This window comes from Somniosus microcephalus, chromosome 4 (assembly GCF_052327205.1).
Source record: "Somniosus microcephalus isolate GS21.2 chromosome 4, FLI_Smic_1.0, whole genome shotgun sequence".
In the NCBI taxonomy this organism is placed as follows: domain Eukaryota; kingdom Metazoa; phylum Chordata; class Chondrichthyes; order Squaliformes; family Somniosidae; genus Somniosus; species Somniosus microcephalus.
This window is the reverse complement of record NC_140990.1, coordinates 252,276,852-252,301,851: the sequence shown is the minus strand read 5'-3', so window position 1 is coordinate 252,301,851 and position 25,000 is coordinate 252,276,852. Positions and strand designations below refer to the sequence as shown.

At 44.6% G+C, this 25,000-nt stretch overlaps 1 protein-coding gene across 1 annotated transcript in view; it reads right to left on the bottom strand.

The window, feature by feature from the left end:
- col28a2a (collagen, type XXVIII, alpha 2a) overlaps positions 1-25,000 on the bottom strand; it is a 177,599-nt gene that overhangs the window by 10,322 nt on the left and 142,277 nt on the right. Inside the window, exons 29-33 of the mRNA XM_085986214.1 lie at positions 22,898-22,933; positions 5,347-5,383; positions 4,310-4,867; positions 795-1,060; positions 332-530 (exon numbers count right to left, since the gene is read on the bottom strand). Of these exons, the coding sequence (XP_085842340.1) occupies positions 332-530; positions 795-1,060; positions 4,310-4,867; positions 5,347-5,383; positions 22,898-22,933 (1,096 nt within the window). The remainder of the gene's footprint in view (positions 1-331; positions 531-794; positions 1,061-4,309; positions 4,868-5,346; positions 5,384-22,897; positions 22,934-25,000) is intronic.

Sequence of the window (25,000 nt, the reverse complement as noted above, 5' to 3'; positions counted from 1 at the left end):
AATGCCCAATCTGAAAGACATCTTCATACTGTACTACTGCTATATTCATACCAGTCTTCCTTGTGCCATGTGACATCTCTAAGTGAAGCTGCCAATTTAGTGCTGAATGATTTCAATTTTGTACTGTGGATTTATCCCCAATAAGGAGACCTTTGAGACTATCCCAAATCAATTAAACTAATGTCCTTCAATTATCCTAGTGGTCTGTGCTGAAATTCAATCCTGTTTCTGAGGTAAAAGGACTGTGTTCTAATCTACTGTGGCACTCAATCTCTCTAGTTATCTGACTTTATCCATCAATTATGCTACAGATAGAAAATTAAGATCTTACCTGAAACTGGAATTTTTACTTTTGGGGAAACTGACAATATGGATTCTTTCACTGGTTTAACAGACTGTGAGTGTAGACCTGGAACATGTTTACTGATTGATAGAAAGCTACTGCCCTTTGAATGAGATGAAGGAGTTACAAGTTTCAGGTCCTCTTCTTCCTTATAATCATAATCATCTACTTCTGGATTTTGGTTCACCTGCATAGCATGAGACATCAACAATTGATTATATATTTGAAGAAAATATTTCAATTACAATCAAATTTATTGTTGCTAATAATTTTACTATTTATTTTAGTCTATTTTATCTTTTATCCTCAATCTTAGTGGATTTGTTAGCTATGACTTGATACATTAAAAACATATACAACAACTCCACTTTCTGAACAGAGGAATGTTGATGAATAATGTATACCAATATAAAATAAAACTTCATAAAGAATTGACAAGACCAACTGATACCTGTTCATTGATCGTGGGAGTTTTTCCTACATTGACGGATCCTGATGGAAATGGCTTCACTTGTGCAGTTACTTTCATCTCTCCAGATATAATTGTTTGCCTAGGTTTTGAAGCACTTAATTCAATTTGGTTTCTGGTATGTGTGAAACTTGGATCTATTGAATATAATGGGCTTCTGCTTGTTATTACGCCATTTCTAATTCGATTGTAAATCAAAGCACCATTTTCATCTTCACAGAAATGTCTGACCAATTTCAACTCCAGAGCTAAAAATGGGAGAAAGGAAAACACTTTTTTTTTGTTGTAATTCCTATTGTATTCCCTCCCTTTTTTCATGAAAGACACCTAATTCTGTAACAGTCCCTTTCAGCCAGCACAGCCCACAGCCATAACTGCAGCAATAGCCACATTACTCCATGACTGGGCAATTGAAGGACACACAAATAGTAGGATAACTGACCATTCAGTTTTCTGCTCCCTGAGGTAGAAAACCACAATTTGGCGCATTTCCCCACCCAGTGACTTGGCTAAGACTTAAGCTAAGTCATCGAGCAAATTTCTAAAATTAACATTTTTAATAACATTAAAAAATTGTGGAGTAATTACAAATGGAGAAACATATTAACAACAGTTAGTATATTTTAGTAAACTATCTGACCCTACATCTCAATTTCCCCTCCTTGCTTTGCTCAAGTAATCCCCCTCCAATCATATTATCCATATTGGATGGAAGTCAAGATCATCCAATTTTTTGACCTCCCTACAGATGCCACTCCATGGTTGACCAATTAGGAGATGTGTTTGAGTGATGTAAGAGGGATCTTCTCTAAATTTTGCAAATGTACATACCTGATTTGGCAAAGATGAGAAAAACTGTGCCTTATAATAGCTCTAATATAACTGAGACTAAAGTTCAAGCTTGATCTCCAGTTTGGGAGTCTAATACTATAGCGTAATTACTGTTGATTTCTTAGCTAAGCATGTAACAAGGGTACTACAGTAATCATGAATGACTTTAATCTACATATAGACTGGCCAAACCAAATTAGCAATAATACTGTGGAGGATGAATACCTGGAGTGTGTATGAGATGGTTTTTTAGACCAGTACATTGAGGAGCCAACCAGGGAACAGTGACCATAACACGATAGAATTCTTCATTAAGATGGAAAGTGAAGAAGTCCAATCCGAAACTAGGGTCCTAAATCTAAACAAAGGAAACTACGAAGGTATGAGGAGTGAGTTGGCTATGATAGATTGGGGAGCTTCATTAAAAGGCACGACGGTGGATAGGCAATGGCTAACATTTAAGGAATGAATGCATGAATTGCAACAGTTATACATTCCTTTCTGGCGCAAAAACACAAAAGGAAAAGCGGCCCAACCATGGCTGACAAAAGAAATTAAGGATAGTATTAGATCCAAAGAGGAGTCATATAAAGTTGCCAGAAAAAGTAGCAAGCCTGAGGATTGGGAGCAGTTTAGAGTTCAGCAAAAAAAGACCAAGAGATTGATTAAGAGGGGAAAGATAGAGTAGGAGAGTAAACTTTCAGGGAACATAAAAGTGGACTGTAAAAGCTTTTACAAGTATGTAAAAAGAAAAAGACTAGTGAAGACAAATGTAGGTCCCTTACAGTCAGAAACAGGAGAACAAGGAAATGGCTGAGCAATTAAACAAATACTTTGGTTCTGTCTTCATGGAAGAGGACACAAATAACTTCCCAGAAATGCTAGGGAACCAAGGGTCTAGTGAGAAGGAGGAATTAAAGGAAATTATTATTAGTAAAAAAATAGTGCTGGAGAAATTAATGGGACTGAAAGCTGATAAATCCCCAGGGCCTGATAATCTGCATCCCAGAGTACTAAAAGAGGTAGCCATGGAAATAGTGGATGCAGTGGTTGTCATCTTCCAAAGTTCTACAGATTATGGAACAGTTCCTGCAGATTGGAGGGTGGCAAATGTAACCCCACTATTTAAAAAAGGAGGGAGAGAGAAAACAGGGAACTACAGACCAGTTAGCCTAACATCAATAGTAGGGAAAATGCTAGAGTCTATTATAAAGGAGGTGATAACAGGACACTTAGAAAATATCAATGGGATTAGACAAAGTCAACATGGATTTATGAAAGGGAAATAGTGTTTGACAAACCTACTGGAGTTTTTTGAGAATGTAACTGGTAGAATAGATAAGGGAGAACCAGTGGATGTGGTGTATTTGGATTTTCAGAAGGCCTTTGATAAAGTCCCACATAAGAGGTTAGTGTGCAAAATTAAAGCACATGGGATTGGGGTAATATACTGGCATGGATTGAAAATTGGTTAACAGACAGGAAACAGAGAATAGGAATAAATGGGTCTTTTTCAGGTGGCAGGCGGTGACTAGTGGGGTACCGCAGGGATCAGTGCTTGGGCCCCAGCTATTCACAATATATATCAATGATTTGGATGAGGGAACCAAATGTAATATTTCCAAGTTTGCTGATGACACAAAACTAGGTGGGATTGTGAGTTGTGAGGAGGATGCAAAGAGGCTTCAAGGCGATTTAGACAAGTTGAGTGAGTGGGCAAATACATGGCAGATGCAGTATAACATGGATAAATGTGAAGTTATCCAATTCGGTAGGAAAAACAGAAAGGCAGTGTATTATTTAAATGGTGATAGATTGGGAAATGTTGATGTACAGAGGGACCTGGGTGTCCTTGTACACCAGTCACTGAAAGCAAACATGCAGGTGCAGCAAGCAGTTAGGAAGGCAAATGGTATGTTGGCCTTCATTGCAAGAGGATTTGAGTACAGGAGCAAGGATGTCTTACTGCTGTTATACAGGGCCTTGGTGAGACCACACCTGGAGTACTGTGTGCAGTTTTGGTCTCTTTACCTAAGAAAGGATATACTTGCCATAGAGGGAGTGCAGCAAAGGTTCACTAGACTGATTCCTGGGATGGCAGGACTGTCGTATGAGAAGAGATTGGGTCGGCTAGATCTGTATTCACTAGAGTTTAGAAGAATGAGAGGGGATCTCATTGAAACGTATAAAATTTTGATAGGGCTAGACAGACTGGATGCAGGGAGGATGTTTCCCCTGGCTGGGGGGTCTCGAATGAGGGGTCACAGTCTCAGGATACGGGGTAGGACATTTAGGACTGAGATGAGGAGAAATTTCTTCACTCAGAGGGTGGTGAACCTGTGAAATTCTCTACCACAGAAGGCTGTGGAGGCCAGGTCACTGAATATATTTAAGAGGTAGATAGATTTCTAGGCACAAAAGGCATCAAGGGGTATGGGGAGAGAGCGGGAATATGGTATCGAGATAGAGGATCAGCCATGATCATATTGAATGGCGGAGCAGGCTCGAAGGGCCGAATGGCCTACTCCTGCTCCTATTTTTCTATGTTTCTAATTTGTTCTATTTACTTTGTTTCCATCTAAGTGTGCACATAGTAAAGTTTTCTTCTTAGCCCCTTTATAGTTGGAAAAAGCATCAAGTGGTGATACAACAGACATGGCACAAACCTGCAAGAGTATTGAAATCATCAATGAGGTACATGTGTTCGGTATCAGGATCTGAAGCAATTAGGTTTAGTTCACGTAAGAATTCAGCTTGGGTTGGGTCTGTGGTATTTACAATACCAATTGCAAACATCTCAATGTTTGCAGCATGAGCCTCGCGTACAGCAACATCCAGTTTAACAGTCTCCCTTCTGTCTGCCTGTCCATCTGTTAATACTATGGCAACTTTCTTCACACCAGGCCGAGCTCCATAGAATCCCTCCTGCGTTGCTTTGCGGATAGCAGTTCCTGTGTATGTGCCTTCTCCCATGTACAGCATTTTCCTAATTGCCTGTTTGACATCTTGCTGTGTCAAATATCGACTTAGACCAAACTCTAATCGTACTTCCAAGCTGTAGAGCACCAGACCAATTCGGGTGGCATTTCTACCAACTAATACTTTGTCAACAAGCGCAGTGACAAAATCTTTTATGATTTCAAAGTTATCTGGTCCCACACTTTCTGAGCTATCAATCACAAAGACAAGTTCCATTGGTCTTTCTTTACATTTAATTCCACAACCTGTTACGAAAAAAAAAATGAAATAATGCATTGACTAAACATGACTAGATAACATTTAAACAATGTTAGCGTATCAAAGTTATATTTAAAATATTAGAAGAGTAAACCAGAATTGTTGCTAATAGGGTGGTGCTTTTAGAAATAACCGACTAATGTTCACATTGAACAACTTCCATAAAAACTTTGTCATTGCTGAAAGACAGGCAACAATTTAGATAGTAGAATTGACAATACATTGAATACATTTATCATAACTGCAGTTCAAAAATATTTGCAGGCACACAAGAAGAATTAAAAAATTCAATCTACTTCTGGATTTGAATAGCTAGGAAGTAAAATTGGGAACAAAATCTTAAGTTTCTATTTAGTCACCTAGAAAGGCTCATCTTTGTTGCCCAGTTTTGCCAACTATAAATACTTAGGATAGTACGATGAAAACATAAAATAATTAGTAGGCCAGAAGATGACAGGTAACTTACCACAGATTTCCTTTATCATTCTGATGATGTCCTCCCTCTAATTATATTTTTGCAAATTAAATATGAAAATAATGAATATGTTTGCATAGTATTTTCTTTTGTTAAAAATCAGGCATGCATGTAAATATTAGTCATATATGTCATGAATAGAACATTTTTAAAGTGATGATTTTTTTAACACAATCTCTGTACTGATACATGTGTTAATATTGCTGGGAAAACTGCCCATGGGAAGTTACAAGATGTAAAAATATTCACAAGTTAGTCCTTGAACCATTTAAAAAAAATGCAATTTGTAAATTTTGTGATAATGAAAATGAAGAATGATGATTCTGGGAAACTGAATATTTCCCTTCTTTCTACACACTTATAACATTGCATACTTATAGGTGGGGTGAAGCATGCACTTGGTGACCTCCAGCAATACATTTCATTGTTGAGTTATATAATGGGGGCAGAGTGGAGTGTATTTTAATCTGCATCTTGCCAGTGCTATACCTCACTTGGGATGTGGAAAGCAGATTTTATTATTTTATTATGTAGTACCAACACACCATCGCTTGGTGAGCACGCCACCCAAAAAAATAAAAAGGTGAATAGATAAGGTCATCGTCATGATATTTTGATTATTTTTCTACAAAAAGGATTTGGAAAAAAACTTTTAAATGTTGTGTCTCAAAGCAAAGTATATTCACACAAGTTAAAAAAGGCACTGAGATGATTGCTAATTAAGTTGTTTTCACCAAAGACTGTAAACAGCCAGCAATTCATTATGTTGGTAAGTCTCTGGCCCCGGGCACCTATTTGACAGGCCTTCCTTTTCAGTCGTGAACAGAGGGTGATAAAAAGACAGGTAACTAAGGAGCAGCAAAGGTTACAAAGTCAGCCAAATTCAGCAAAGGCTGTAAGAAGGTTAGAATGCAGGGGTCTCGTTAAAAATTCTTTTGTTGAAGTGAAACATGATCTGCAGATGTGGGGAAACAGCGTAATCATTGGCCCAGAAATTCGGGTCCCAACGCGTGAGTATGGACGGAGTACTCACGCGTGGACCCGATGGAAGTGCCGGAATCTTGCATGCGCGGGAAACCGGCATTTCCGATCCTCTGAACCAAGGGGTTCAGAGGTCGAACGCGTGCGCGCAGGAGTCTGCGCGTGCGCGTTGAACTTCCTTTTTTTTTTCCAGGTTTGCCCGTGCGTGAAGGTCTCCACTTTTTACACTTGAAAAAAGCAGACGTAAGGACTTAATTTTAAAAGGTAAGTGGTCTAATAATTAAAATTAGAATTTTTTTTCCACAGGTTTATTATTTTTAAAGACTTTACAGTAAGGTAAGTGTATTTTTAGGCCCGATTTTTTATAAAATTATTTTTTTCAAAACTTTAATTTATTGTTTAAAACAGTTATTTAAAGTTATTTATAGTTCATTTAAATACAGTGATTTAAAACATTTTTTATTTCAAGTTTAAGTACTGTTTTGGGCACCCGGAGTTTTCATGAGTTTGAGAGTTCTTACTGTCAAACTCATGAATGAACTTTTGCATCCTCCGATTGGTTGCCCAGTGCTCACGTGATCCCAGCCGACGTATCGCACTAAGTACGCCGCTGGGTCACGCAAGCACAGCGCGCCGGGAGCTGAACCGGGCCACAGACAGGAAATCTGCGCAGGCCCAGGCTTCAACTGTCGGCGCGCTAGGTAAGTGTAGGTTGGGGGCTTGCACCCGCGGGAAGCCCCCGACACGAATTTCTGGGCCATTATTTTATATTATTATGTGAAAACAAGTTGTACTGGATGAACTAAGTTAATCTGAACATAACTATTGTACTGTATGTTCACTCGCTGTGAAATAAAGCAGCTCAATACAATGTGGTATATATCAATGAGTTAGACTTCACTGTACGGGGCATGATTAAGAAGTTTGCAGCTATTACAAAAATTAGCCATGTGGTTGATCGTGAGGAAGAAAGCTGTAGACTGCAGGATGATATCACTGGACTGGTCAGGTGGGCAGAAAAGTAGCAAATGGAATTCGATCCGGAGACGTGTGAGGTAATGCATTTGGGGAGGGCTAACAAAGCAAGGGAATACACAATAAATGGTAGGATACTGAGAAGTGTAGAGGAACTGAGGGACCTTGGAGTGCATGTCCACAGATCCCTGAAGATAGCAGGACAGGTAGAAGGTGGTTAAGAAGGTATACGTGATGCTTTCCTTTTATTAGCCGAAGCATAGAATATAAGAGCAGGGAGGTTACGTTTGAACTGTATAAAACACTAGTTAGGCCACAGCTAGAGTACTGCATACAGTTCAGGTCACCACATTACAGGAAAAATGTGGGCCGGAATTTTCATGCTGCCTTGCATGCATGACTGGAGGCGGGTCAGGAGGAAAAGTGGAAATAAATCGGAGCGCGTCTGGAACCCACTGTCATCCTGCCTCCTCGTGCCTTTAACTTGGGCACGTTTGCCAGCACAGCACGGACCCAAACGGCAGAGGCAGGCGACCTAATTTAGATCATTATTACCTTGTTGTTAGACTCTTAACTGTGTTTTTAACCAGGCCTTTTGAATTTCACTGCATGACCACGGGAATCATGCAGCTTGGGAACCACGTCTGTCACCCTGAGGCGGAAGTTCAGTGGCCATTGAGTGATGTCATTACTGTAGAGCATGGAAAGCACAATAAATACTGACACCTGACACCTGCTTACTTTCCTAAGGGAAATGTTGTTGCTGACTGCATTTTCAGCACAGATTTAGATGTCTACAGTTTGCAAGTCTTTTCTGCAAATTCAGAAAGAATTCTCACCTCATACTACCTATCACACCATTGACAGATTGCTTCTCTCATCTCTACTTGACCTTCCATCTATTACATCAGCATGGGTGCCATTTATACTGTCTCACCTTGGTCCTCAGAATCGGACCACAATGAGCCCCAACACCAGCAGCAGCAGCAGCAGCAACAACACCACCACCAACCTTCTCCTCAACGACCTGATGCTCTACAGGACAGAGGGCATCAGCGCATGGCCGCACCACGCCGGGGGCGATACCCCCAATACAGGGTATACAGGCAGAGGATGAGTTTCCTCAACATGACTGAGCAGCAGTGCCAAAGGTGGCTCAGGCTATCGCGCCAGGTCATCGCAGACATTTGCTGCTTGCTGAAGCAAGACCTGCAGCCCAGATGACCTGGTGGACATGCCTTACCAGTGGCTGTCAAAGTCACCAGCGCCCTCAACTTCTTTACCTCAGGCTCCTTCCAGGGATCTGCAGCAGATATTTGCAGCATCTTGCAGTCGGCCGCCCACAAGTGCATCACACAGGTCACCGATGCCCTGTTTGACAAGTCAGCCAATTATATCAATTTTGCCACTGATGACGCCAGTGTTACTGAGTGGGTGCTGGGCTTTGTGGCTCTTGCTGGTTTCCCACAGGTGCAGAGCATCATCGACTGCACACATGTGGCCATCAGGGCACACCATCATAACCCAGGAGTGTTTGTGAACCGCAAGGGCTTCCACTCCCTCAATGTGCAGCTGGTCTGCAACCATAGGAAGATCATCATGCATGTATGCGCCAAATTCCCTGGCACTGCCATGACTCTTTTTTCATGCGCCAGTCTTTTTGAGCCAGCATGTAGAAGGTCCTACAAGAGAGGGGGCGGTACTGGACCTAATTCTAGGGAATGTGGCTGGCCAAGTGGAAGAAGTGCTAGTAGGTGAGCACTTTGGTGACAGTGACCATAATATGGTGAGATTTAAGGTGGTCTTGGAAAAGGACAGGGATGGGCCGGAAATAAAGGTTCTAAATTGGGGGAAGGCCGATTTTAATAGGATAAGGCAGGATCTGGCCAAAATGGACTGGGATCAGCTACTTGTAGGAAAGTCCGCATCGGAGCAATGGGAGGCTTTCAGAAGGGAGATTGAGATCATACAATGGCAACATGTTCCCGTAAAGGTCAAGGGTGGTTCCAAAAACCACAGGGAACCTTGGATGTCAGGGGATATACGAGAATGGATTAGGAAAAAAAGGAGGGCTTTTGGCAGATACAAAAGGCTAAAGACGGAGGAAGCCCTAGGGGAGTACAAAAAGTGCAGGGGGATACTTAAAAAAGAAATTAGGAGATCAAGGAGGGGCCATGAAATAACACTGGCGAGCAAAATAAAGGAAAATCCTAAGATGTTTTATAAGTATATTAAGGGTAAGAGGATAACTAGGGAAAAAATAGGGCCCATTAGGGACAAAAGTGGCAATCTGTGTGTGGAGCCGGAAGATGCAGGAGGGGTTCTAAATGAATTTTTTGCATCTGTTTTCACTATGGAGAGGGACGATGTAGACATAGAAATAGGGCGGGGGGACTGTGATATGCTTGAACACATTAACATCGAGAGGGAGGAGGTATTGGCGGTTTTAGCAGGCCTAAAAATGGATAAATCCCCAGGCCCGGACGAAATGTATCCCAGGCTGCTGTGTGAGGCAAAGGAAGAGATTGCGGGGGCTCTAACACACATATTCAGAACCTCTCTGGCCACAGGGGATGTGCCAGAGGACTGGAGAACTGCTAATGTAGTTCCATTATTCAAGAAGGGGAGTAGGGAAAAACCGGGGAACTACAGGCCAGTGAGCCTAACATCAGTGGTGGGAAAATTATTGGAAAAATTCTGAGGGACAAAATCAGTCTCCACTTGGAGAGGCAAGGATTAATCAGGGATAGTCAACATGGCTTTGTCAAGGGAAGATCATGTCTGACTAATTTGATTGAATTTTTTGAGGGGGTGACTAGGTGTGTGGATGAGGGTAACGCAGTGGATGTGGTATACATGGATTTCAGTAAGGCCTTCGATAAAGTCCTGCACAGGAGACTGGTCAAGAAGGTAAGAGCCCATGGAATCCAGGGTGCCTTGGCACGTTGGATACAAAACTGGCTTAGTGGCAGAAGGCAGAGGGTGATGGTCGAAGGTTGTTTTTGTGACTGGAAGCCTGTGGCCAGTGGGGTACCACAGGGATCGGTGCTGGGTCCCTTGCTGTTTGTGGTCTATATTAATGACTTGGATATGAATGTAAAAGGTATGATCAGTAAGTTCGCGGATGATACAAAAATTGGTAGGGTGGTAAATAGCGAGGAGGGTAGTCTCAGTCTGCAGGATGATATCGATGGGTTGGTCAGATGGGCGGAACAGTGGCAAATGGAATTTAACCCGGAAAAGTGCGAGGTGATGCACTTTGTGGGGACTAACAAGGCAAGGGAATACACAATGAATGGTAAGACCCTAGGCAAGACGGAGGGTCAGAGGGATCTGGGTGTGCAAGTACACAGATCCCTGAAGGCGGCGGAACAGGTGGATAAGGTGGTAGAAAAGGCATATGGGATACTTGCCTTCATTAGCCGAGGCATAGAATATAAGAGCAAGGAGGTTATGATGGAGCTGTATAAAACACTGGTTAGGCCACAGCTGGAATACTGTGTGCAGTTCTGGTCGCCACACTACAGGAAGGATGTGATAGCTTTGGAGAGGGTGCAGAGGAGATTCACCAGGATGCTACCAGGGCTGGAACGCTTCAGCTATGAAGAGAGACTGGGCAGATTGGGTTTGTTTTCCTTGGAGCAGAGGAGGCTGAGGGGGGACATGATTGAGGTGTACAAAATTATGAGGGGCATAGATAGGATGGATACTAAGGAGCTTTTTCCCTTAGTAGAAGGGTCAATAACTAGGGGGCACAGATTCAAGGTAAAGGGCGGGAGGTTTAGAGGGGATTTGAGAAAGAACTTTTTCACCCAGAGGGTGGTTGGAGTCTGGAACTCACTGCCCGGAAGGGTTGTGGAGGCTGGAACCCTCACAACATTCAAGACGCATTTGGATGAGCACTTGAAATGCCATAGCATACAAGGCTACGGACCAAATTCTGGAATATGGGATTAGATTAGACAGGGCGTGATGGCCGGCGCGGACACGATGGGCCGAAGGGCCTCTATCCGTGTTGTATAACTCTATGACTCTATGACCCTCCCTCAGCTCTTCGCACTTCCAAACTGACTTTCCGGCTGGCTGCTTGGAGACAAGGGCTATCCACTGAAGACGTGGCTTATGACATCCTTGAAGAGGCCAACTACTGAGGCCGAGGAGAGATATAATGAAAGCCAAATGTCCACCACATGTGTCATAGGGAAGACAATAGGCATGCTGAAAATGCACTTCAGATGCCTTGACAGATCTGGAGAAGCCCTTCAGTGTGCACCGGCCAAGGTCTCCAGAATCATTGTCATCTGCTGCGCACTGCACAATATAGTGCAGCAGCGAGGATTAACGCTTCATGAGGAGCAAGGTACTGAGTGCACAGCCTCTTCAGAGGAAGAGGAGGAGGAGCATCAGCTGGAAGACGAGGAGGAGGAGCAGGAGGAACCTGAGGTCCAGATATTAGCAGCACCTCAGCACATTGTTGCCCGGGAGGCCAGGGATGGCCTCATCATGGCCAGATTTACTTAACTTCCTGCATTCCTGTAATATCAAGAATGGGTAACGATACCATTATGCACATGATGAACATCCACTGGCTGCTGACATCAGTCCCCATATAAGTGACTGCTGTACGACATGTGGCTGTATGAGATGTAATTCTGTCACCAGGTTGCCGAGATGTCCCCCCTCTCTATCTCCCATCGCCAGCTACTCTGCAACTCCTGAGACGCCAAGGATGACCTCCTCTGCTGGAGTCATCATGGTGAAGGATGGCGGGCCACCTTTGTTTCTCTCCCTCTCCCTCTTATTGTGGGCTCTCTTCTCCTGCAAGGAGGGAAAGAAGAGATGTTTGAGTGAGAATGATGGCATGAGCGTAAGGAATGTGAGGGTTACATCTTTAGAGAGTGACTATGAGGGAGTGTGGTACCAATGCCAAAGTGCCTATGCAAAGTGGCCTCCTTGTGTGTTGTTAGTTGGTATGATTGCATTAGGATGAGTGTGAGGGGTGGTTAGTCAGATGGGGATGTGAGTATGTAGATACAGAGAGAGAGAGGGATGGGTGGGCGTGCAAGGTATGTAGGTGTAAGTAATGATGTGCAGGAGCAGGCTTGGGAAGGCAGAGTGATGGGGATGTGATGAAAGGCACAGCAGGATGAAGTTGAGTGTGGCTTTGTACTCACCTTTCCTGATCTCATTAGATCATTGAAGCACTTCCGGCACTGCACCCAGGTCCTCCTCACCACATCCCTGCTGTTGACCTCCTCTGCTATCTCAAGCCAGGCTCTTTTGTTCTCCTGGCGAGGTCTCTTGCACCCATCAGAAGGGAAGAGGACCTCCCTGCATTCTCTGACTCCCTCCACAAGCATATGCAGCCCTCTGTCTCTGTGCAGCCATGAGTGCAAGGCTAAGCAAGACCCAAATGCTGAAATGTACTGCCTGCACACTCCTAGATGAATCTTCACATGCAATGTGGCCAGGGCTGCTTTAAATATCCCGGCTGGAAATGAGTCATTGATGATGTCATCTGACCTGCACCATTTAATAGGGCCGGGAAACGTGCAGGCCTGCCTTAATAGGCGCCATTAAGGGAAAGTCACTCTGAGGAGTGGGATGAAAACAAGATCGGGGTCCCGACCTGCCATGCTGACCCACCCAGGTAATGAAAATTCTGGCCGTGATTGCACAAGAGAGCGTACAGAGGAGACTTATGAAGATGTTGCCAGGACTGGAGAATTTTAGCTATGAGGACAGATTGGATAGGCTGGGGTTATTTTCTTTGGAACAGAGGAGCCTCAAGAAGAGACTTAATTGAGGTGTATAAAATTATGTGAGGCCTAGATAGAGTGGATAGGAAGGACCTATTTCCCTTAGCAGAGGTCAATAACCAGGGGGGCAAAGATTTAAAGTAATTGGTAGAAGAATTAGAGGGGAGTTGAGGAGAACTTTTTTCACCAAGCGGGCAGTGGGGGTCTGGAACTCACTGCCTGAAAGGGTGGTAGAGGCAGAAACCCTCATCACATTTAAAAAGTACTTGGATATGCACTTGAGGTGCTGCAACCTACAAGGCTACGGACCAAGAGCTGGAAAGTGGGATTAGGCTGAATAGCTCTTTGTAGGCTGGCACAAACACGATGGGCCAAATGACCTCCTTCTGTGCTGTAAATTTCTATGATTAATGATTTATATCTGGTCTTATCTCACCAATTGTTTGCTCAGTCTGCCTTCAGAGAGATTGAAAAAAACACACGTGTGAATGACACAAATATCCAGTGCAGATCACAAGGGGATACTTTTGTTACACCCCTGGGTTACAATATTGTATAGTTAGATATTGGGTAGTTAGGGCACGTCCATAAATGTAAAATTCTCAGACTGCTAGTGCCACTGTATCTGACAGAATAGCTAAGGTTATACCCTAAAATTGTACCAACATAGATTAAACTGTTCTCAAATATCATCTCCTGTGTATTATTTTGTGGGCAACACTAGAAAGGCAGTATTTATTGCCCCTGAGGATATTCAGTGTCAACCACATACTGTGGGACTGTAGTCACATCCAGGCTAGTCCAGGTAGGGGTGGCAGGTAACCTTCACTGAAGTAGATTAGTGAACCATTGGATTTTAATAACAATACTGTAAAGTCTGTGGGTTGTGCAGTTAACAAATACACAGACTTCAGAAGTAACAAACAAACAGGTCTTTACTATTCGAAGGTCCGGGCGAATCTGCCCCAGCAATCATGCCACAACACTTATATACTGGTGTGGTCACTATCGATATTACAGTATACAGAAGCCAAACAAATAGTGCCACCCGAAAGTAGTCCTCTTAAAGGTGAACGGTTACATTCAATAGTTCCCTTAAAGGTAGACGGGTACATACACTACAATCCTCCCTTTTTAGCTTATTACTTACTAAGTCCATAGTGAACATACATTCTAACATATATACAGGTTTATGTAAGACAGTTCATAGATTCAGTCTTTCCGGGGGTTTCCGGATTCTGTCAGGATAACGCCGCAGTGGTGTCGTCATTTCAGGCGGGCTAGGAGGTGCTTCTGGCAAGGTCGATTCGGCTTGAAAAGCCGTGTCAGGTTCAGCAGACTCCAGTATCACTAGATCGGAAGTAGGTGTTCTGGGTATCTCAGTCTCAACATTACCCTGATAAGGTGGTGAAGTCGGTGGCCTATTTGTGGCGGACCCTATGATTTGGTCAACATGGCGCCTTATTATATTGTCTCCAATGTCCACGGTGTACATCAATGGCCCCAGCCTTTTCTCAATAGTTCCAGGCTGCCATTTCTCAGTACGGTAGTCCCGGGCCAAAACTCGTTGACCGATCTGGAAAGATCTAGTGACCCTGTCGTTCATGCCCTGGAATTGCCGGTTCTCTACGTCTCTTCTGACGTTTGGTTTTAGTAAATCCAGCTGGCATCTTAGGCGTCTATTACAGAACATCATTGCGGGAGTTTGATTTGTGACCGCATGTGTCGCATTTCGGTATGCCAACAAAAAGCTATCCACCTTATGTTGCAGACTTATATTTTCATTACTCATGGCCTTTACGGCCTTCTTGAAGGTCTGGACAAACCTTTCAGCCAATCCATTTGAGGCGGGATGGTATGGGGCTGACGTGTAATGTTTGACCCCATTGCTCTTTAAGAATTTCTTGAATTCTTCGGACACAAATTGTGGTCCATTATCAGAACAGATCTGTTCCGGCAGGCCATTCCGAGCAAACATAGTCCTTAACACTGCGATGGTTTTTTCCGTCGTGGTGGTGGTCATCTTAATTACTTCCGGCCACTTGGAGTGGGCATCCACCGCTATTAGAAACATCGAGTCCATAAATGGACCAGCAAAGTCGATGTGTACTCTTTGCCAAGGCGATGAGGGCCACTCCCATGGATGCAGAGGAGCCTGGGGTGGCGCGTTCTGAACCCTCTGACATCCTAGGCAGTTCTTCGTGATCTCCTCTATGTCTCTATCAATGCCTGGCCACCACACAAACGCTCTTGCTAGATTTTTCATCTTTACTCCCCCCAGATGTCCTTCGTGCAGCTCCTTTAGCACCTTCTTTTGGAGTTTGGGTGGAATCACCACTCTAGATCCACACATCAGGGTTCCTCGACACACTGACAGTTGTTCTTTCCTCTGTGCAAATGCTTGCAGTGTTGGTTCGCTCTGTGCTGGCCATCCCTCCACCGTTACATCATAGACTCGTGAAAGAGTCGGGTCATTCCTTGTCTCATTCTCAATCATTGAGTTTGTTATCGGTAGACACTCCACTATGGGTGAGTGGAACAACTCTACTGGGTCCACTATACTCGCTTCTTCTACCATCGGCAATGGCAAGCGTGACAACCCATCAGCATTTCCATGCTGTTTAGACCTTTTGTACTCAATTTCGTATTGGTGTGCCCCAAGTAACACGGACCACCTTTGTAACCTTTGTGCTGTCATGGTGGAAACGGCCTTATTTGGGTTGAATATGGACACCAACGGCTGGTGGTCTGTCAGCAATGTGAACTTTTTACATTGTAGGTAGTGGTTGAATTTCTTCACGCCCCACACAAGACTGAGGGCCTCCCTATCTATTTGGGCGTAATTTCGCTCCGCGGGTGTCAATGATCGGGACGCGAAAGCCACTGGCCTTTCCGAGCCATTTGGTAGCCTATGCGAGAGTACTGCCCCAATTCCGTACGGGGAAGCATCGCAAGCTAGACGAAGGGGTAATGCTGGGTTGAAATGAGCCAACACTTCTTCAGAGGTAATCAACTCCTTGCTTCTGCGAAAAGCCTTTTTGCATTCTTCACTCCACTTCCATGGTGTTTCTTTCCGCAACAGGTCATTCAGCGGATGCAGTACCGTGGATAAATTTGGCAGAAACTTGTGATAGTAATTAATCAACCCCAAGAATGATCTTAACTGTGATACGTTTCCTGGGGCGGGTGCCTTCAGGGGAGCACGGTGGCATAGTGGTTAGCACTGTTGCCTCACAGCGCCAGGGACCCGGGTTCGAATCCGGCCTCGGGTGACTGTCTGTGTGGAGTTTGCACATTCTCCCCGTGTTTGCGTGGGTTTCCTCCGGGTGCTCCGGTTTCCTCCCACAGTCCAAAGATGTGCGGGTTAGGTTGATTGGCTATGATAAAATTGACCCTTAGTGTTAGGGGGATTAAATACGTGGGGTTACGGGGAGCGGGTGGGATATGTGTCGGTGCAGGGGTTACGGGGAGCGGGTGGGATATGTGTCGGTGCAGGCTCGATGGGCCGAAATGGCCTCTATCTGCATTGTGGGGTTTCTGTGATTCTGTGATTCTGTGAACTGCTTCTATCTTTTCGGGTGACTTATGCAGTCCCTCTCGGTCAATGACATGACCGCAGTATGAGATCCGTTTTTGGAAGAACTCACACTTCTTGCGATTAACCCGAAGGCCATACTCCTTCAACCTGGTGAGTACCAGTTTCAAATTCGTGAGGTGTTCTTCCTCATCTTTTCCCGTGATTAAAATGTCATCTAAGTAGCACTGCATGCTTGGAATTCCTTGTAACACCTGTTCCATGGCCCTCTGCCAAATTGCTGGCGCCGAAGCTACCCCAAAGACCAGTCTATTGTAGCGATACAAGCCTCTGTGAGTGTTGATGGTGAGGTACTGGCGTGACTCTTCCTCGACCTCCATCTGTAGATATGCTTGAGCCAGATCTATTTTCGTGAAATGTTTCCCTTCAGCCAACGAAGCAAAGATATCTTCAATCCGCGGAAGCGGGTATTGTACCGTGTGAAGCACCGGATTCACAGTAATCTTGAAATCTCCGCAGATACGGACCTTCCCCGGTCCCCCAGGCTTATTACTCGGTGAGGACTTCATGACGGGAACAATGGGCGTGGCCCACTCACTCCAGTCCACTTTTGACAGAACCCCTGATCGTTCAAGTTCTTCCAGTTCTGCCTCCACAGCTGGTCGTATTGCGTAAGGAACTGATCTGGCCTTAAAAAACTTTGGGCTTGCATTTTCTGCAATCTTAACCTTTGCTTTAATACCTCGCAGCGTTCCCAGTCCTTGCTGGAATACCTCCTTAGCTTCGTCCAATATTCTGGACAACCGTTCAGGTTTGACATCCTCTTTTTCGGAATCCACCGTCATGGTGTTTAGGGACTGCCAGTCCAATTTTATTTTTCGGATCCACTCCCGTCCCAGAAGTGGTGGTCCTCCCTCAGGTCCAACCGGTGATGATCTTTATCCTTGTATCTCACCTTGACTTCTATCATTCCGATGGGGAATACTTTGTGCCCCGTGTATGTCTGTAGTACTAGTTCCGTATCCCGTAGTGGAATATGCTTGAAAAATTTCTTATAGTCATGCTTATTCATGACCGTCAACGCCGATCCGGTGTCCACTTCCATTTTTACTTGGACCTTTGCAATCTGTAGCGTTATCCAGATAGTTTGTCGGTCAGCTTCATTGCTCACGTTGTGAATTCTCAGACTGTCCAGTCCTTTGCATTTGGAGTGTGAGACCGACTTCTGTTCCCTCAGACTCTTCTTAGTCACCTCTTGTACCTTTCCGTACCATTTTTGTGGTGACTTCTTATTGTTGTACGTTGCTCCTGACCGGCATACCTTAGCTATGTGCCCGATCTTGCCACATTTCCTGCATTCTTGGTTTTTACCCCAGCATTGATTCTGGTCGTGTGTTGTCTTCCCACAACGGTAGCATTTTGTTGTGCTCGAAGTAATTTGGTCCACCCCTAGTGCCGCCGCCTTTAGCTGCATTTCCGCCGTTCCTTTCGCTGCGGCTTCATGCGATGCAGCTATGAGGACAGCCCTGTCCAGTGTGAGGTCATTTTCTTCCAGTAGTCGCTTCTGCGTTCCTTCTTTGGACAATCCGCATATGAACTTGTCACGCAGTGCCTCTGTCAGATTCCCTCCAAACTGGCAGTATTTCGCTATCCTACGCAGTTCGACCAAGTATTCCGCATTGCTTTCGTCTTTCCTCTGCGTTCTTGCGTAGAATTTGAATCGTTCAGCCAGCATCAACGGTGTGGGGTTCAAGTGATCCTTCAGCACTGCTACAATATCATCGAAAGTCTGATCTTCCGGTTTAGCTGGTGAGAGAAGATTCTTCAACACCCCGAATGTTTTCGCACCCATCATGTTAAGTAAGGTTAAAGCTTTTTCCTCCTTAGCTATTTTGTTAGCCTTACAATGTATCTCAATACGTTCTACGTACGTGGCCCAGTCTTCTATCTCCGAATTGAACTCGTTGATGTCCGCCCGCTTAGGCATCTTTCTTTCCTTGGGTACAACACAAGTATTTCTTCAAGTATTCTTATTTATTTGTTTATTTCTAAGATGGCGGTTTTCCCGCGAAAATGGCGGTTTCCCGCTCTTTCCTTCTCGCCCCGCCCACTTCAATCGTCTTCCCCGCCTAATGGCGGCTTCCCGCGTTTCTTCCCTGGTGGAAGGGGTACGCTTTCCCCACAGCGGACAGGTTCAGCCGCTGGGCTGGCTTCTGCACAGCTCCCCTTACTCGGCTCTGTCTTTTCCTCCCGCCCGCACAGCTCTACCGGCGCTGGGTACACCCCGTTAACGGAGAACAGTTCAGCCGCTGGACTGGCTCTCGCGCAGTCTCTCACCCCGTTTTCGGCTGTGTCTCTCTCCCACTCCCGCACGTTCGGTTTTGCCGGCTCTGAGTACCCCGTTGGGGGAGAACAGCTCAGCCGCTGGACTGGCTCCTCGCAGTCTCTCTCTCCGCACCCGGCTCTCACCCACATGGTTCCCGTTCGCCTCCCCAGCCCTCTCGCAGACCGGTGTTTCCCTCCCCGGCTGCGGCTGGGTTTCTCTTCCCGCGCCTACTCGCAGGCTCAGCGCTTCGTGGCTGCGGTCGCTGCCCGGAGTTTTCCCGCCGATCGCGGTCCGGCTGTCACCCGACGCCGTTGGACCCGACTTTTGGCCGGCACAGCTCCCCCTCGACCGAGGTCGAGTGCTCTGCCCTTATCCTCCGGATACTTCTACACCTTCCCCTACTCACAGTTTCGTCGGCCGCCTTGTTTCTTGCTGGTCGGCTCACTCCGCACCGTGGCAGAAGGGTAGTCAGTGCCTGTTGCTGATACAGCTTTTGTTGTTAGTCTTCCTGCTTTCTGTTGTTGCAGCCTCGTGTTTTCTTTTGGTAGCACGACGAGGGCGGTTGTCTCTCTTCGACGCTCTTCGTTGCTTTTGGTAGTCTTGCCGCAGGGTACGATCGGACTCGTCGCCACTGTAAAGTCTGTGGGTTGTGCAGTTAATAAATACACAGACTTCAGAAGTAACAAACAAACAGGTCTTTACTATTCGAAGGTCCGGGCGAATCTGCCCCAGCAATCATGCCACAACACTTATATACTGGTGTGGTCACTATCGGTATTACAGTATACAGAAGCCAAACAAATAGTGCCACCCAAAAGTAGTCCTCTTAAAGGTGAACGGTTACATTCAATAGTTCCCTTAAAGGTAGACGGGTACATACACTACAAATACAGTATTTTCTGGCATTGGCTCCCAAATAACCAATTTTACAACTTGCCGTGGTGGGATTATGAACTTGCAACCTATGGGTTGCTAGTCCAGTATCGTAACCAGTAGCCCAATGTACTCATATGCTGGGTGCTCAGTTTACCGAGTGTGCAGAATACATGTACAGTATCTACACAGTACTAGTTATGAGCAAGTAATATTTTGGCCAGTATGCAGTATATTGTAATTTTGTTCTAAGGATAAAGGTAATGGCCCTGAATTTCCTTGGGGGTTCTGCTGGGCTCATCTGCAAACTTTGAAATGATATTCTGTATATCCAAATGGAACACCATTGTATACTTTCCTCCAGTCAAAGCAAATGGTTCAAAGGGTGTCATTAAATCAGTTCTGGAATGTAACATGGAGCTCGATATTGTTTCACTTTTGGAGAAAATCCCAGAGGAAAATAGACAGAATGAGCTTGTGCAGGTAAACAGAATCAGATTACAGAATACAGCACCTAAATCACTAGCAGCCTGAAATGAAACTTTATTGATTTAATATAAATATTGGTGTCAAAATTACTGGATACGGTGAATGTGCCTGATCACAGATACACACTTCCCCAATACTTCAAAGCCCGGCTTGCCCACCTGCAGCCTGACATGAACAATGCACGCAAGGCACCACGTGCACAGATACCTGGTTCCCTTCTTTTGGCTGGCTGCCTTTTCTCCATGGGTGAAGAAAGTGACATGCCAGCAGAGTACTCCCAGTCCTCATTACTGTCTCCAGCACCCCCAGGTCCTGTGGCTGGCCTTGCCATCATCTCATGGGCCTTGGGCCAGCATTCTCCCTCTCCATGGTCTAGGGCCACCAGGCTCACTCCCTATAGCCATTTTGTTGTTTTCTTGTCTACGCCAAGTGCCTGCAGCCTGTCTGTCACTGGCCTTCTCCTCTTTCACACCTTAGGAAGGATATATTTGCCTTGGAGGGAGTGCAGCTTAGATTTACCAGAATGATACCTGGACTCCAAGGGTTAAATTATGAGGAGAGATTACACAAATTAGTTGTATTCCCTGGAATTTAGAAGATTAAGGGGTGAATTGATCGAAGTTTTCAAGATATTAAGGGGAACAGATAGGGTAGATAGAAAGAAACTATTTACACTGATTGGGGAGTCTGGGACTAGGGGGCGGAGACTAAAATTAGAGCCAGGCCTTTCAGGAATGAAGTTAGGAAACACTTTTACACACAAAGGGTGGTGGAAGTTTGGAACTCTCTTCCACAAATGGCAACTGATGCTAGATCAATTGTTAATTTTAAATCTGAGATTGATAGATTTTTGTTAACCAAAGTATTAAGGGATATGGGGCAAGGCGGGATATGGAGTTAGGTCACAGATCAGCCGTGATCTCATTGAATGGCAGAACAGGCTCAAGGGGCTGAATGGCCTACTCCCGTTCCTATGTTTCTAAGTTCATAGCCTCAGCACCAGACTTTCCCACTCTCCTGGACTCGCCCACCTCTAATCTGCTCCTTGGGCCTGGATGCAGACTCATGTCTGCTGCACAGCCACAGCGCTCTGTTTCTCACTCCAGTCTTGGGACTGTGTCTGCTGTGTTGTCTCCTCACTCTCTCCTGGCAGTTTGCATATATAATATTAGAATCATTTACTATCGGACATTTATATAACAATGTATCATATTGGAATCATAGCAACCTGACGGGTATTTAGAAAATAATCTTATACATAATACTTAATGGGTGTTTATATACAGAACTTACTGAGATCATTCAAATACCGGAGATAGATGTATGAATTATTAATTTGTTGGATGCTTTATAATCATTCACAGCATTGGAGTTAGTTATCTATTTGGTAAAAGATTTTGCCCATCTTGTCCTACATATCTGATTGATCTGTGCTAATCAGGTGTCTGTTATTGAATTTTTACTCATTCAGTTACCAAGGAACAATTCCTGTGTTTCTGGCCAAACTCCTATTCTGCAGCCAACTATTGCGCCTCTCTCCTTCTCAGCCCAGGCCTCAGCCCCGCACTCGCTCCTAGCCCCAATGCTCCCCCCTCACCTCACCATGATCTCCACTCAAATGTATTTTATAAAGTTACTTTATTAGAATTCAGTGTTATGTGACTTTAGATTTTGTCTTTTTTTTGTGCAGTTAGATTACGCTACTCTCCGCTAGCTCACAGAACTGAAGAAAATGTTTCTCCAGTTGTCTGGGACATCAGCAATCACTGGATAATATCTTCTTAATGAGCAAACTCCAGTTCTGGTGTTTTCTGAAAGACTGTAAATTTCACCATTACAGCCTGAGTCTGACTAACATGGATAGGATCCTTCATGGTAATTACATCTCCTTCAGAGCACAAACCAAAGTTCTTTTACTCAGTTTTTCTGGACGATAATACTGATGTGATGTAGCCAAAAAATAGCCTTTCCAGACAGCCAATTACAGTACTCTATAAGAAATATTGTATTGCTAGATAGACTTGAATGAAAAGATCATCCGTGTTCAGAATTATGAGGGGGTTTTGGTAGAGTAAATAAGGAGAAACTGTTTCAACTGGCAGGAGCATTGGTAACTAGAAGACACAGATTTAAAATAATTGGTAAAAGAATCAGGGGAGATGAGTAGAATTCTTTTTTACGCAACAAGTTGTTATGGTCTGGATTGCACTGCTTGAATAGGTGGTGGAAGCAGATTCAATAGTAACTTTCAAAACAGAATTGGATAAATACTTGAACAGGAAAAATGTGCAGGGGTGTGGGGATAGAGCAGGGGGAGTGCGACTAATTTGATAGCCCTTTAAAAATACTGGCACAGGCACTCTGGGCTGAATGGCCTTCTTCTGTGCTGTATGATTCTATTCTATGACAGTCTGAAAAACAACCGTTCACCACTACTCTCTGCTTTCTGCCCCTAACCAATTTTGTATCCACGCTGCCACTGTCTCTTTAATCCCATGGCTTTTAATTTTGCAAACAAGTCTGTTATGTGGTACTTTGTCAAATGCCTTTTGATATATAAATAATTATAAAACTATGTGTGAAAATAACAGTTACAGTACTTACTGTTAAGCCAGGATCACCCTTGACTCCAGGTCTACCCTAAGCAATTGTAAGTCATTGTAAAAACAGTTAGAATAAACACAAGTAATGAAACAACAAGAAGATGGTGCCATGAACTATTTTACCACATTACCTATAATAGTAACAAAATACTGCAAAGATACCGGGGGTGATTTTAACCCAGAGCGGGACCAGTGCGTGAGGCAGGTTGACATGCACGGTGCACCTGGAATAAGAAATCGGAGCGAGGCCTGGCTGATTGGCCTCATTACTATGTAGCAGTGCAGACTCACGCAGGAATGACAAGGTGGTCGGGAGCAGGATTTCACGTGCCAGGAGATCACCACTGGGGCCTGGAGGGAACGGTCCCTGGTATAAGGGAAGTGGTGAGGGTCCAGAGACGATCACGATCGAGGGAGGGAAGCCTGGGGAAGTGAGGTCCAAGGTTTCCTTCTGGGGCCCAGATGAGCACTCCTACTTCTCCCAACCCACAAGGAAAACTACTTGCGGTAATCTGGTGCACCATTATTGCCCAACAAGAGAATGAAAATCAGATGGGTTCTATAACAGGCGGATGATCTGCTTCGTCAATTACCACCCATGCGGTGAAGATGAAAATTTACCCCATTGTATCTTGGGTTCATCCAAATGAACCCCTATCATTAACTTGGCTTCACGTGCCTACCAGGGGACTTTGCAGCTTGCATCGAGATGCCTTCCTGCTTTCTGACCTCCCATGAAAATTGGTATTGGAAAACCCACTTTACGTGTGCATGCTTTCCTCAGTGGTCTTGATCTACTGACATTCTGCAAATGCTTCACTTGCAGTCTTTTTCCAGTGATTAATGTAGACATTGATTCATTATCTTTTCAGGATATTTAAAAACAAACTTACCAAGATGGGTAAATAAAAATTGTCTCCCAAAAATTTATACCAAAAATACATTAATAACATTTTTAGAAATACTGAAATCTCTAATAAAGCCACATGTTACTAAAAAGTACAATAAGTATTGCAACAAAGGACAATACAAAGCCTGTTCCCATTCAAGAACTCTACTGCACATGACGCCTCCCTTGAGCCCATTCCAAATGAAGGAAAAACGCCCAGTTGTGCCACAAATGCCAGGAAACCCTGCCCCAAAAATGCCTATCAGAATTTTCCTCTGCCCTGTCTGACTGAGACTGCAATCACATGATCGGAACCCACCCCACCACATGTAAACCCACGCGGGAGAGGAGGTGGCGCAAGCTAATCACTGTCAGCATCGAGAGATTGGGCAGGAAATAATTACCAACTCATGTCCAGTCAATATGAGGCAGTTCGTTTCCAGAGAATCTAATTCCATTGATAACCTTTTGCACGGCCCACTGCTAACCATCATTGAAACTAGCGATACATTTTTCATTCTCCTAGGGAAAGGGCTATTCCAACCTTTATCATTAAATAAAAAGAAAACTAGAGCCCCAGTGAAGTCCTGAAAGCCCTGAGCTATGCTCCTATTAAAGTGTGCCTCACAAGGAAGTTATGGAAGCAGTTGTAGCTGCTACTCCAGAAGCCACGACTGCCCTTAGAGCCTCTTCCTGATGCAATGTGTAAATGAATGAAATACATCTCATGGACTGCCATACCATGGTCTGGTAGTGGACTCTTCCAACTTATCCACCATTTCAACCAAAGATGTGAAAACCATCTCCACTGCCAGCACATGAGATCAATGCTCCCTGATCATTTGTCTCTTGAAAACTGGGCCCCTAACATTCTAGTCCTTAGGTTCCTCAGGCAAGGGCGGTTATTTCTCCACACTCCAGGAAGGCACGGCTGGCTCTTCTGCATTTCCACTGGGCGGAGGAAAATCCACCCTAACCTTTGCGCTCATTCAATTTTCAATTCCTCTGTCCCTGTGCAGCCAGTGTAGCTCATCGGAAAACCTATCCCGTTGCTCTAATTTCCACTCCGCTGTGTTCTCATTCTTACCCCTGCAAAAGATGGCAAGCAGAGGTAAGGAATTACCCCCCAGCCCCAAGGGGAGAGTGGAATGCAAAAGAAAGTGCTGTGCGAAACATCACACTGGTGCTGGCTAAAGAGTGGTGTTGGTAGGGCTC